Below are 13,298 nucleotides of genomic sequence, written 5' to 3'. Positions count from 1 at the left end.
ATTCATTAGAGAGAGAGAGTAATAAAGAAAGGGAGGTGGGCACAGCACAAGGCATTGTGGGAGAAAATTTGATTTGAACGTTATCTATCTTTCCCACAAAGAACGATGGGTGTGTCCCAAATGGCACCCTATTCCATATGTAGTGAACTACTTTTGGCTAGAGCCCTATGGGTCCTGATCAAAAGGATTGCAGCACAGAGGGAATACGGTGCCTTTGGGAAGTAGACAGTTTAAACAGGGAGATTCTGTGTCAGGAGCAACTTCTCTATGGAAGTATGAATAGCCTCTAATGGAAATAGCCTCACATTCACACAAAAGGTCACAGATAAGATAAAAGCTCTGATGTACTAAAGAAGAGAACAAAAAGAGAACAGGAAGAAATAGACTTGCTGGTCTATAATCACAAACTCTGTCTTGGACAGTTTGAGACTGTTCACCATGGCAACAGGTGATTGAAAGGAGAGCTTTCTCTTTTGTGACGATAAGCTTTATAAAGTGTATGTATATGTGTGTGTGTGTGTGTGTGTGTGTGCGCGAGCATGCATGTCTGTGTCCACACGCAGGTGGGTGAGTGTGTGTGTGCATGCTCCTGCGTGTAAGTGTGTGTGTGTACATACGAAGCAGTCCGTATCCTTGGGTCCGGAGCATCCTCCTGCACACTCGCGATGGCAGCAGTTACTGACCCAGGGTCCGAAACAGCGACCATCACACTGCTCAGCACACACTGTTTTAGTCACTGGAGAAAGACAAAAGGGAAAGAGCATCAGAACAAGATATAACAGGTTCCCATCACAGAAGCATTACTTTGACTAGAATCCAAACAAGGAAACAAGGAAACATAGTGCTTGTGGAAAACATAGCCTCCCTAAAGTTAAATCTATCATGTTGACTGTTTTCCTGCAGAATGAAGTCACACATATTGTTTATTAATCCCATGCCTGGTCGAAAAATGCATTCTCAATGGGGAATCACCATTGAACATGCATTTCAGTCCATATGACAAGGCTTCCTCTGTGTCCAGGAAACAGACCGATAGACTTCAGCTAAGGCAATATGGAGTTTAGCTGAGTAAAGAGTATTTTGGAGAGATACCCTGCTGTTAGACTGATGTTCATATGACAGTCTGCCAGTCTGTGGTGCTGTATGGAGCTGAATTTCTATGTTTCCTGTCTGACATTGACAGTGTGATTGAAACGGCTATCAGCTATTTCTCCTGAATGTGCTGCTTCCACCGCCAACCCTGTTCTCATTCTCCTCCAACTCCATTCACCAGTCCTGTTGATGTCCAGCCATATGGGCTTGATGGGTTGCTGATGGACTGATGGGTACGCCTGTCTGTGTGTGTGTGTGTGTGTGTGTGTGTGTGTGTGTGTGTGTGTGTGTGTGTGTGTGTGTGTGTGTGTGTGTGTGTGTGTGTGTGTGTGTCGTATGCCTCTGCCTCACCACCCGCCTCACAAGTTGACAGCTACAGCTGAATACAGGGTGACGTTTAACAGATAAGCATTTCTTCCTCAGAGGCCGTGTTGATGCCCGAGCTGAGGTTTACCTTCCAGTGTGTGTGTGTGTGTGTGTGTGTGTGTGTGTGTGTGTGTGTGTGTGTGTGTGTGTGTGTGTATGAATGTTGGTGAGCATGCATGGGTGTGTGCTTGCGCAATAATCAACACTTGCCTTTATATGTAGCTATATGACGTTGTCAATTTATCCATTTGTTTAATTGCGCAAATGCTTGTGGAATATGTCTTGCTGAGTAGAGCACAGCACTTTGATGTGCTGACCCTTTGGGTTGGTGGTGATGGTGATACCTTGTCACAGTGAGACTGGCCCGTCTGGTCTGCCCACATTCCTCACCTCTTTTCCCTCCTCCCCGGCACATCCTCCTCCTGCCGTCCTCTACTGCTCTTCTCACTCAACCCCTCCCCTTCCTCTCCCCCTTGTCCTCCTCTCCTCACCTCACTAACGTATCATCAATGCAGTCCATTACGCCTGCCATGCGCCTCTCGCCACCGTTAGTGCAATGAAATGGCCTACTTAACAAAAATACATTTTGTTTAACAAATGACCTCATCAGGAGGCGCCACACATGCACATTGACGAACGAAAGCACGCTCACACGTCACACAGCCATTGATCTATTTGCCTTAAAAATACTATCCACTTAAAAACACCAGGCAGCCACCACAAATAAAAAGTCATCAATCTCATAAAGTATGCTGAATATCTTCAATTTGAACAGGCTGCTGACAGGGGCATCCGTCACAGCGCTGAATCTTATATCAACGCTGCCTAGCTGTCTGTTTTTATAGAGCAGCAGAGGCCCATGTTTCTGGAGGGGCTCAGTCGTAGGCTCGGTGGAGTCGGGGGAGAGAGTGTGCGTGTGTGTGCGTGTGTGTCTGGCTGTTCTGTAGACCAGGGAGCCTGTTTAGGCACCTGCATGTCAGGAGATAATACAGCCAGCCAGCGGTTGATATTGATGAGGGAGTTCTGTATTCAGTACTTGACGTGAGAGTGTTATACTGAGAGTCCTTTGTCTAGCAGTTTCTCACACAGCGCCATAGTATGCTCCAGCCCTATCAACGGGAAAGAAGGAGAAGGATAGAGGGAGAGAAGAGGGATGGAGTGAGAAGGAGGGGGATGGAGTGAGATGAAGAGGGATGGAGAGATGGAGGAAGAGGCATGCATGGGTAGATGGAAAGATGGAAGAAGATGGATAGAAGGGAGGGATGGAGGGATGGAGATAGAGGGATGTAGTCCCCCACATACATATTATGCGAAAATATGATGGAGGGATTCAGGGCAAAAAGAGAGCAAACACGCAGTGTTATCTTGTGAGGAGAGATGACGTGCTGTTAACTAGTCACTGGGTGAAGGAGTTCATACTGATTATCTTAATGAGATCAAGCTGCAGAGCACACAGACAGCACGCCAGGGAACACAAGTGACAATATTAGACAGAGAGAGAGAGAGAGAGAGGGAGAGAGAGAGAGAGAGAGAGAGAGAGATGGAGGGAGAGAGAGAGAGGGAGAGAGAGAGAGGGAGACAGCGAGAGAGAGAGAGAGAGAGAGAGAGAGAGAGAGAGAGAGAGAGAGAGAGGGAGAGAGAGGGAGAGAGAGGGAGAGAGAGAGAGAGAGAGAGAGAGAGAGAGAGAGAGAGAGTCAGAGAGAGAGAGAGAGTCGGAGAGAGAGAGAGAGAGAGAGAGAGAGAGAGAGAGAGAGATAATGAGTGTGATGAAAGAGAGCGTAAAATGAGAGAAGAAATACAGTAAAGAGAATATGGGAAATACATGGAACAATCTGGGTAAAAAGAGAGAATAACACAGATGGAGAGAAATTAAAGACATGTACAGTACAGTGACAGAAGCACATGGGGGCCTGGGATAGACAGACAGACAGACAGACAGACAGGCTGAGGCAGAAGTACTCAGACAGGACATGAGAGTGATTAATTAGAGACAGAAGAGGGAACTTATAGGCAGTTTGACTTCTTCCTCAACTCAACCCTAATGGTGTTTACTACAGGACTGTTACAGCACACCTTCTCCTGTTAGAAAGGGACTGTGTGTGTGTCAAGCCCTATCTTCTTAAACATGTGCTTGTCCACGAAGGTATGGAGAGGGTACATAACACACATCCCGTCACAGCAGGAGACTAAGGCGTAGTAATATATCAGACATAATATACTAGCAGTACTGTATATCTAAGAATACTAGCAGTACATCTAAGAAGCTAAACGCTGTGCTGTTATTAGCCCCATGTGGTACCGCCCTCCCGCAGACAGAGAGAGACACCCCTCTGGGCTGAGTGCCGCTGAGTGGTAGTGTGTGTGTGTGTGTGTGTGTGTGTGTGTGTGTGTGTGTGTGTGTGTGTGTGCATGTGCGCACATGCGTGCGTGTGCGTGAGCGTTTGTGATGGTCAGTCCTATGTGCCAACCCAGGTTACTTCTCACACACCACAGCTATCTTCAGACTGGTTCACAGGTGAGGCAACAGACGGTGTGTTGTTTAACAGTTTGACTTAACGCAGGGCAGTCATTGGAGTGGGTAGCAGGGGAAATCACAGTTGTTTAAGCCTGAGGAGGCAAGAATTTAAAATCTGGCATTGTGGAGGAGGGCGAGATGGGGCATGAGCCGGAGGAGGAGACGATGGGGAAAAGAAGATAGAGAGAGAGGGAGAGGAGAGGAGAGTGAGAGAGAGCGAGAGAGAGGGAAAAAAAGAGAGCGAGAGAGAGAGAGAATAGAAGAGTCTGTGGGAGGGCTACAGGGCCATAGCCAATTATGCTGGCAGTGTTAAAGTGCACTCCTGTGCTGCCTGTCTGCGTGTCGTGGGTGAGAGGCAGGGGAGAAAGAAAGCGAACGAATGAGAGAGTGAGAGAGAAAAAGAGAGAGAGAGAGAGACTGCAGGGAGGTAGGTACTCACAGGTCTGACACTGGTCCTCCTTTGGGCCCCAGCAGCGACCATTACAGGAGACGTGACACTTCTGACCTGTGGACGACATGGGGGTAAATTATCCAGTCAAATACTTTCCATAGCAGAGATATTATGATCAAACCACCCATCTTACTAGCTCCTCTTTTAAGCACTGGCATGCTTAAGGCTATGATGATTTCAACAGTGACACTGTTCAACTCTACTGTTTTGTGTCCTTAATGCACTGTACTAGAGTTGTCTTATTAATGACTGCTGTAGGGGAGAGAGTCAGCGACAACAGCTACTAGCTAGAAACTCTGCTGCTATATTAGTGCTAGCTGTGTTTTGGAGGGCTTAATTGACTGCTTGGTAATTGCAGAGTGAGGCTGGATGAGTGCTGAATGGCGTCCTCTGTCTCTGTTCCACTTCAGTTAAGAGCAATTATAGTTAAGACTGACGCTCTCTCTGACATCTCTAGCTCCCTTCCTCTCTCCCTCTCTTCATCCCTCCCTCTTTTCATCCATCCATCCCTCCCACTGGGCACAGACGTCAATTCAACGTCTATTCATCATTGGTTCAACATAATCTCATTGAAATGACGAGGAAACAACATTGATTCAACCAGTGTGTGCCCAGTGGGCTGGTACTCGCTTGGACTCCATCAACTGCCATTTGCTACCCTTCTCTCCATATCTCCCTCCCTCACTCAATCACTCACTCGCACTCTCACTCACTAAATATGAATTGTAACACATGCTGTACAATAAGTCAGTAATATTGTAAAATAAGTCATATCTATCAGTAATATTGTAAATAAGTCATATCTATCAGTAATATTGTAAATAAGTCATATCTATCAGTAATATTGTAAAATAAGCCATATCTATCAGTAATATTGTAAAATAAGTCATATCTATCAGTAATATTGTAAATAAGTCATATCTATCAGTAATATTGTAAATAAGTCATATCTATCAGGAATATTGTAAATAAGTCATATCTATCAGTAATATTGTAAAATAAGTCATATCTATCAGTAATATTGTAAATAAGTCAGTAATATTGTAAATAAGTAATATCTATCAGGAATATTGTAAATAAGTCATATCTATCAGTAATATTGTAAATTAAGTCATATCTATCAGTAATATTGTAAATAAGTCAGTAATATTGTAAATAAGTCATATCTACTTTTAAACTCGGACAAAACAGAGATGCTTGTTCTAGGTCCCAAGAAACAAAGAGATCTTCTGTTGAATCTGACAATCAATCTTAATGTTGTACAGTCGTCTCAAATAAAACTGTGAAGGACCTCGGCGTTACTCTGGACCCTGATCTCTCTTTTGAAGAACATATCAAGACTGTTTCAAGGACAGCTTTTTTCCATCTATGTAACATTGCAAAAATCTGAAACTTTCTGTCCAAAAATTATGCAGAAAAATTAATCCATGCTTTGTTACTTCTAGGTTAGACTACTGCAATGCTCTACTTTCCGGCTACCCGGATAAAGCACTAAATAAACTTCAGTTAGTGCTAAATACGGCTGCTAGAATCCTGACTAGAACCAAAAAAATGTATCATATTACTCCAGTGCTAGCCTCCCTACACTGGCTTCCTGTCAAGGCAAGGGCTGATTTCAAGGTTTTACTGCTAATCTACAAAGCATTACATGGGCTTGCTCCTACCTATCTCTCTGATTTGGTCCTGCCGTACATACCTACACATACGCTACGGTCACAAGACGCAGGCCTCCTAATTGTCCCTAGAATTTCTAAGCAAACAGCTGGAGGCAGGGCTTTCTCCTATAGAGCTCCATTTTTATGGAATGGTCTGCCTACCCATGTGAGAGACACAAACTCAGTCTCAACATTTAAGTCTTTACTGAAGACTCATCTCTTCAGTGGGTCATATGATTGAGTGTAGTCTGGCCCAGTGTGAAGGTGAACAGAAAGGCTCTGGAGCAACGAACCGGCTATGCTGTCTCTGCCTGGCCGGTTCCCTTCTTTCCACTGGGATTCTTTGCCTCTAACCCTATTACAGGGTCACTGGCTTACTAGGGCTCTTTCATACCGTCCCTAGGAGGGGTGCGTCACTTGAGTGGGTTGAGTCACTGATGTGATCTTCCTGTCTGGGTTGGTGCCCCCCCTTGGGTTGTGCTGTGGCGGAGATCTTTGTGGGCTATACTCGGCCTTGTCTCAGGATGGTAAGTTGGTGGTTGAAGATATCCCTCTAGTGGTGTGGGGGCTGTGCTTTGGCAAAGTGGGTGGGGTTATATCCTTCCTGTTTGGCCCTGTCCGGGGGTGTCATCGGATGGGGCCACAGTGTCTCCTGACCCCTCCTGTCTCAGCCTCCAGTATTTATGCTGCAGTAGTTTATGTGTCGGGGGCTAGGGTCAGTTTGTTATATCTGGAGTACTTCTCCTGTCCTATCCTGTGTCCTGTGTGAATTTAAGTATGCTCTCTCTAATTCTCTCTTTCTCTCTTTCTCTCTCTCGGAGGACCTGAGCCCTAGGACCATGCCTCAGGACTACCTGACATGATGACTCCTTGCTGTCTCCAGTCCACCTGGCCGTGCTGCTGCTCCAGTTTCAACTGTTCTGTCTGTGATTATTATTATTTGACCATGCTGGTCATTTATGACCATTTGAACATCTTGGCCATGTTCTGTTATAATCTCCACCCGGCACAGCCAGAAGAGGACTGGCCACCACACATAGCCTGGTTCCTCTCTAGGTTTCTTCCTAGGTTTTGGCCTTTCTAGGGAGTTTTTCTAAGCCACCGTGCTTCTACACCTGCATTGCTTGCTGTTTGGGGTTTTGGGCTGGGTTTCTGTACAGCACTTTGAGATATCAGCTGATGTACAAAGGGCTATATACATTTTTTTTTTTATATATCTATCAGTAATATTGTAAATAAGTCATATCTATCAGTAATATTGTAAAATAAGTCATATCTATCAGTAATATTGTAAAATAAGTCAGTAATATTGTAAAATAAGTCATATCTATCAGTAATATTGTAAAATAAGTCATATCTATCAGTAATATTGTAAAATAAGTCATATCTATCAGTAATATTGTAAAATAAGTCAGTAATATTGTAAAATAAGTCAGTAATATTGTAAAATAAGTCATATCTATCAGTAATATTGTAAAATAAGTCAGTAATATTGTAAAATAAGTCATATCTATCAGCAATATTGTAAAATAAGTCAGTAAGTTTGTAAAATAAGTCATATATATCAGTAATATTGTAAAATAAGTCAGTAATATTGTCAAATAAGTCATATCTATCAGTAATATTGTAAAATAAGTCAGTAATATTGTAAAATAAGTCATATCTATCAGTAATATTGTCAAATAAATCAGTAATATTGTAAAATAAGTCAGTAATATTGTAAAATAAGTCATATCTATCAGTAATATTGTAAAATAAGTCAGTAATATTGTCAAATAAGTCAGTAAGTTTGTAAAATAAGTCTTATCTATCAGTAATATTGTAAAATAAGTCAGTAATATTGTAAAATAAGTCAGTAATATTGTAAAATAAGTCATATCTATCAGTAATATTGTAAAATAAGTCAGTAATATTGTAAAATAAGTCATATCTATCAGTAATATTGTAAAATAAGTCAGTAATATTGTAAAATAAGTCATATCTATCAGTAATATTGAAAATATGTCAGTAATATTGTAAAATAAGTCATATCTATCAGTAATATTGTAAAATAAGTCAGTAATATTGTAAAATAAGTCAGTAATATTGTAAAATAAGTCATATCTATCAGTAATATGAACCACTTCACTGTCTTTTGATCAGGTTTCTCCTCTCTGGGCAACAAACTCAACCATGAAAGCCTCTTCTGCTACACCTCCCTCTCTCTCACTCTTTCCCTCCCTCTTTGCTGTCGTTCCAGGTTAGCATAAAAACACCAGTCAGTAGAAGCTGATCAGGAGAGGAGACATGGTAATGGGGTAAGCTGGGGAGCTGGAGATAAAGACATGTCTATCTGTAACATATATGTATACCTGAGCCCATACAGAGTTGTATATGATGTCATAACCAGGCTTTAGTGTTCAAGGTCTTACTATCTACATTCTAATTCCCCTTGACCTTCAGTACAACTATCACACTCTTTCTCTCCGCATCATAATGTTTCACTACTGAAGGTTAAAATGTCGAAACGAAATGACTTTACAACTTTCTGTGTTATGTGTTTGGCTATGAGAGCTAGAGAGGCTTATACATGGATTGATAGGGAGTCGATTTCAAATTCCTTTGTTGTTTTGAAGAGCCAATAAAAACAGAAAAAAAACCTGGAGTTGCCCCAAGAATAGAGGAGATTATAGTCTAAAGATGGATTACAAGTTTCCAGACCCCCTTTGATCTTTAGTAAGGATGTGTAGTGTCTGCACTGTTTGTATGTGTGTGTGTGTGTGTGTGTGTGTACGTGCGTGCGTGCGTGCGTAAATCAGATTATCAAAAGTATTGAGTGAGACCAATGAAGAGAATGCAATATAAATGGGTGATGCTGACATATCATCAATGCTGTGAGCTGGTGTTTGAAGGTTGGCAGATCCAGAGGTTGTTCTAGGACAGCTAGTCATTAATAACAAATAAAAACATACAATAAATAAAGAATAAACCAAAAGCAACAGATATATCACCAACCAATGACCCAACCACTCCATAAAACATGAGGAAACTATAGAGCAAGGGTTACAAACAGACTCGTGGGACAATGAGAGAAAATCAGGTCAGAAGAGCAATAACATAAGGCGACATAAACCCCCCCACTGCTACTCCCCACCCCGACTCCCTTCGTCAGATTAGGCCGATGGTATGTTTGTGCCATTAAAAAAATAAATAATAATAATTCTGTTCACTTGTCTTCTCTTTGATTACAGAAAGGCATTACTGAGAGATTATGCATTTCTTGGAACTGTTGTTTTACGGATTCAGGTTACTAAGTGTATCCCGAATGGCACCCTATCACCTTTATAGTGTACTACTTCCCATAGAGCTCTGGTCAATAGTAGGGCACTACAGTGTATAGGAACAAGTTTCCATTTGGGACGTATAATAAGTGATTGCTTTTCTGGCTGTTGACACTTCTTGTGTAGCCACTTCTCGGTTAATATGGTACATCTGTGATGTCATTTCATTAGGGTCACAGTTGAGCAAGGTATATTTTGTAGGCCCTTAGATGTGACATGTTGAGATATTATGATCTTAATTCTGTTCATGGCAGCCTTGTCCTATATGCGTCTGTCACCATGTGTTTATAGCATAGTTTGTCTCTCTCCATTGTCGTGAAAGCTATAAAGGTAAATTGGTGAAATAATTTATTTGTGTATGAGAACGTGGCTGGATGGATAGACATTTCCTCTTTTGTTGGTGAGTTACTATGATATTGGTGGTCATAGTCTGGCTCTTCTTATTCTTGTAAAAGACATCCAGGCTACATATAAAAGTGTTAAGAAAATGAGTCTACGTTTTCCATTGGTGAGCTACTCACATGTAACACTGCTATTGGTTGGCACAACCAGAGGGCTGACGCGGGCGTTCTTGACGATGTCTTGCCAGTGGATGGTGTCTGCGTGGCACAGGAACTTATTCTGGTCGACATAGACACCACCCTGTAGGATCTCTGTAGGATAGGAGAAAACACAGAGAAACACATCGGGACAAAGTACTGACACACACACACACACACACACATATGCGACCTGTTTCAGAAAGCTGGGTGTATTTTTGTTGTTGTTGCAGTAATGCCATTTTGAACATGTTAGCGTTCATGTGCCGTAATAACAAACTGGTTTGTCATCTATAAATATAAATAAAGTGTGAAATCACAAAGCTGTTTAGACACAAAGAAAGTACAGAATCTTGCCTAGAGGAACAGCTAAAGGAGTCCTCAGCCCTGACTACAACACCACTCTATCAGCCAGACAGACATGATAGATGTGGCTTTCGGCCAGACAGACATGATAGATGTGGCTTTCGGCCAGACAGACCTTGTCTTATTGGTGTTATTAACCGTCATCTAGTTTCGTTGTTGTTTTTCCTCTCTCCTCCTCCATAGTTTGGAGACTCATTCCAGCAGACACACACAAACATGCACAAACACATATATGCACGCACGCACATATGCTCACACACACACACACAAACACAGGAAATAATTACGTTATCCCCCCCACGATACCAAATCCATCCAGCCTATATTTAAACCCAAAGACAACACTAACACGTTTGTAATTTCATATTTCATCATGGGAGGGAGGAGAGGATGAGATATCCAAAATGGCACCCTATTCCCTATATAGTGCACTACTTTTGACCAGGGCCCTGGGCACTACATAGGGAATAGGGTTCAATTTGTGATGCAATCCCAGTCTTCTAATATGGATTATATTGTCAACCTCGGATCAGAGAGTTTACTGGGGCTGGGGGAGATCCGACCAACCCCCTCTCTTCACCCTCACTAACCTCCATCCCTCAGTGCACTATTCTCATCTCGGGAATTCTCAGAGATAATTTTATATATATTTTTTACCATTATTTAACTAGGCAAGTCAGTTAAGAACAAATTCTTATTTACAATGACGGCCTACCCCGGCCAAACCCTAACACGGACGACGCTGGGCCAATTGTGCACCGCCCTATGGGACTCCCAATAACGACCGGTATTGATACAGCCTGGAATCAAACCAGGGTCTGTAATGACACCTATCCTCAGAGAGTCCTTTCCAGACCTCATCCAGACTATTCTCAGTGAGAGTCCTTGTCAGACCTAATCCAGACTATCCTCAATGAGAGTCCTTGTCAGACCTAATCCAGACTATCCTCAATGAGAGTCCTTGTCAGACATAATCCAGACTATCCTCAGTGAGAGTCCTTGTCAGACCTAATCCAGACTATCCTCAATGAGAGTCCTTGTCAGACCTAATCCAGACTATTCTCAATGAGAGTCCTTGTCAGACCTAATCCAGACTATCCTCAGTGAGAGTCTTTGTCAGACCTAATCCAGACTATCCTCAATGAGAGTCCTTGTCAGACCTAATCCAGACTATCCTCAGTGAGAGTCCTTGTCAGACCTAATCCAGACTATCCTCAATGAGAGTCCTTGTCAGACCTAATCCAGACTATCCTCAGAGAGAGTCCTTGTCAGACATAATCCAGACTATCCTCATTGAGAGTCCTTGTCAAACCTAATCCAGACTATCCTCAGAGAGAGTCCTTGTCAGACATAATCCAGACTATCCTCAATGAGAGTCCTTGTCAGACCTAATCCAGACTATCCTCAGAGAGAGTCCTTGTCAGACCTAATCCAGACTATTCTCAGAGAGAGTCCTTGTCAGAAATAATCCAGACTATCCTCAATGAGAGTCCTTGTCAGACCTAATCCAGACTATTCTCAGTGAGAGTCCTTGTCAGACATAATCCAGACTATCCTCAATGAGAGTCCTTGTCAGACATAATCCAGACTATTCTCAGAGAGAGTCCTTGTCAGACCTAATCCAGACTATTCTCAGAGAGAGTCCTTGTCAGAAATAATCCAGACTATCCTCAATGAGAGTCCTTGTCAGACATAATCCAGACTATTCTCAGTGAGAGTCCTTGTCAGACATAATCCAGACTATCCTCAATGAGAGTCCTTGTCAGACCTAATCCAGACTACCCTCAGAGAGAGTCCTTGTCAGACCTAATCCAGACTATTCTCAATGAGAGTCCTTGTCAGACATAATCCAGACTCCTGCCGAATAAAACACAGAAAAAAATGTGTTAGAAGATTTACATTATTTACAGAGCTGTCTTTCTCTCTCTCAACAAATGTGTGCGTGTGGCTCTCTATATTTTCCACAAGCAGATTAGCGGCGTACGGCTGAAACAGATTAGACATATTCATAACCATTACGGGGTTGGCTGGCTGGCGGATGCGCTGTAACAGTGTGTGTGTGTGACCTAGCCGTCCGGTAGCAGCCTGATTAAAGCGTACTCCACAGATGATTGGACGTGGTGTTAATATGTTTTCTGCTTCTCTCTACGGGAGGGAAGGAACCTGTCGCTCAACACGGAAATTAATTCTCAGCCACGCTATGGGAGGGATGGGAGGAGGGACGTTGCGCTAGGGTTTCTGTGTGCCAATGTTGGTGTGTGTGTACGATTCCGCTAGGGCATGTGTGGCACTCACAGCACAGAGGGAGCAGGGAGCTGCCGCTGCTGCTCCAGGCAAGGAGGACAAACAAAGACCACCAAACACAAAACCTCAGCATGACTTCCCTGACCCCGAATGGGTTTTTATGGACCAGAGGAGAGGTGATGTGGTGTGTGCGTGCGTATGCGCGTTAGCTCGTTGTTGACCCTCTCTGTGTGCGCCAACTGTTCTCACTGACTCACTCATTTTTAAACATGCGGTACACATGTGAGTGAAGTACGACAGATAGGAGCAAGTGGCTCAAAACAAAAAGAACCAGTGAGGTAAAAGCTTGGTTAGAACACCACCAGTATCAAATTGTTGTCACAACATTAACACCCTCAAAAAACGGATTATTGTGAGACCATTAAAAAAAACGATTAAAATAAAGTACATTTCCACAGCTGAATTTGTTACGCGGAGTGGAACTGGGGAACCCAAGCGCAGACTCAGACGAGGAGACTGGGATGAAGTAACCAAGGTATTTATTGAAACACAGGGAGAAGATGGAGTACTGGCCAGGGGAAGCTCAGATGGGTTTCAGGAAACCAGGTGTGGAGGCTGAGGATGGAGCGAGAGGGGTTGGGACAGGGTAAGCAGGTCCAGAGGGGAATCCAGCACAGAGTAGCAGGATGACGAGACGTGGGACTGGACACAGGGACCAGAGTCAGAGCGGGCGGAACTGTAGCGGAGAGG

At 43.1% G+C, this 13,298-nt stretch overlaps 1 protein-coding gene across 1 annotated transcript in view; it reads right to left on the bottom strand.

Moving 5' to 3' along the window:
- erbb4b (erb-b2 receptor tyrosine kinase 4b) overlaps nt 1–13,298 on the bottom strand; it is a 181,736-nt gene that overhangs the window by 127,313 nt on the left and 41,125 nt on the right. The window contains exons 2-4 of the mRNA XM_036974796.1: nt 9,921–10,052; nt 4,413–4,478; nt 618–736 (exon numbers count right to left, since the gene is read on the bottom strand). Of these exons, the coding sequence (XP_036830691.1) occupies nt 618–736; nt 4,413–4,478; nt 9,921–10,052 (317 nt within the window). The remainder of the gene's footprint in view (nt 1–617; nt 737–4,412; nt 4,479–9,920; nt 10,053–13,298) is intronic.

Source organism: Oncorhynchus mykiss, chromosome 3 (assembly GCF_013265735.2).
Source record: "Oncorhynchus mykiss isolate Arlee chromosome 3, USDA_OmykA_1.1, whole genome shotgun sequence".
Taxonomy (NCBI): domain Eukaryota; kingdom Metazoa; phylum Chordata; class Actinopteri; order Salmoniformes; family Salmonidae; genus Oncorhynchus; species Oncorhynchus mykiss.
The sequence above is the reverse complement of the archived record's forward strand: the minus strand, read 5'-3'. Positions and strand labels throughout refer to the sequence as shown.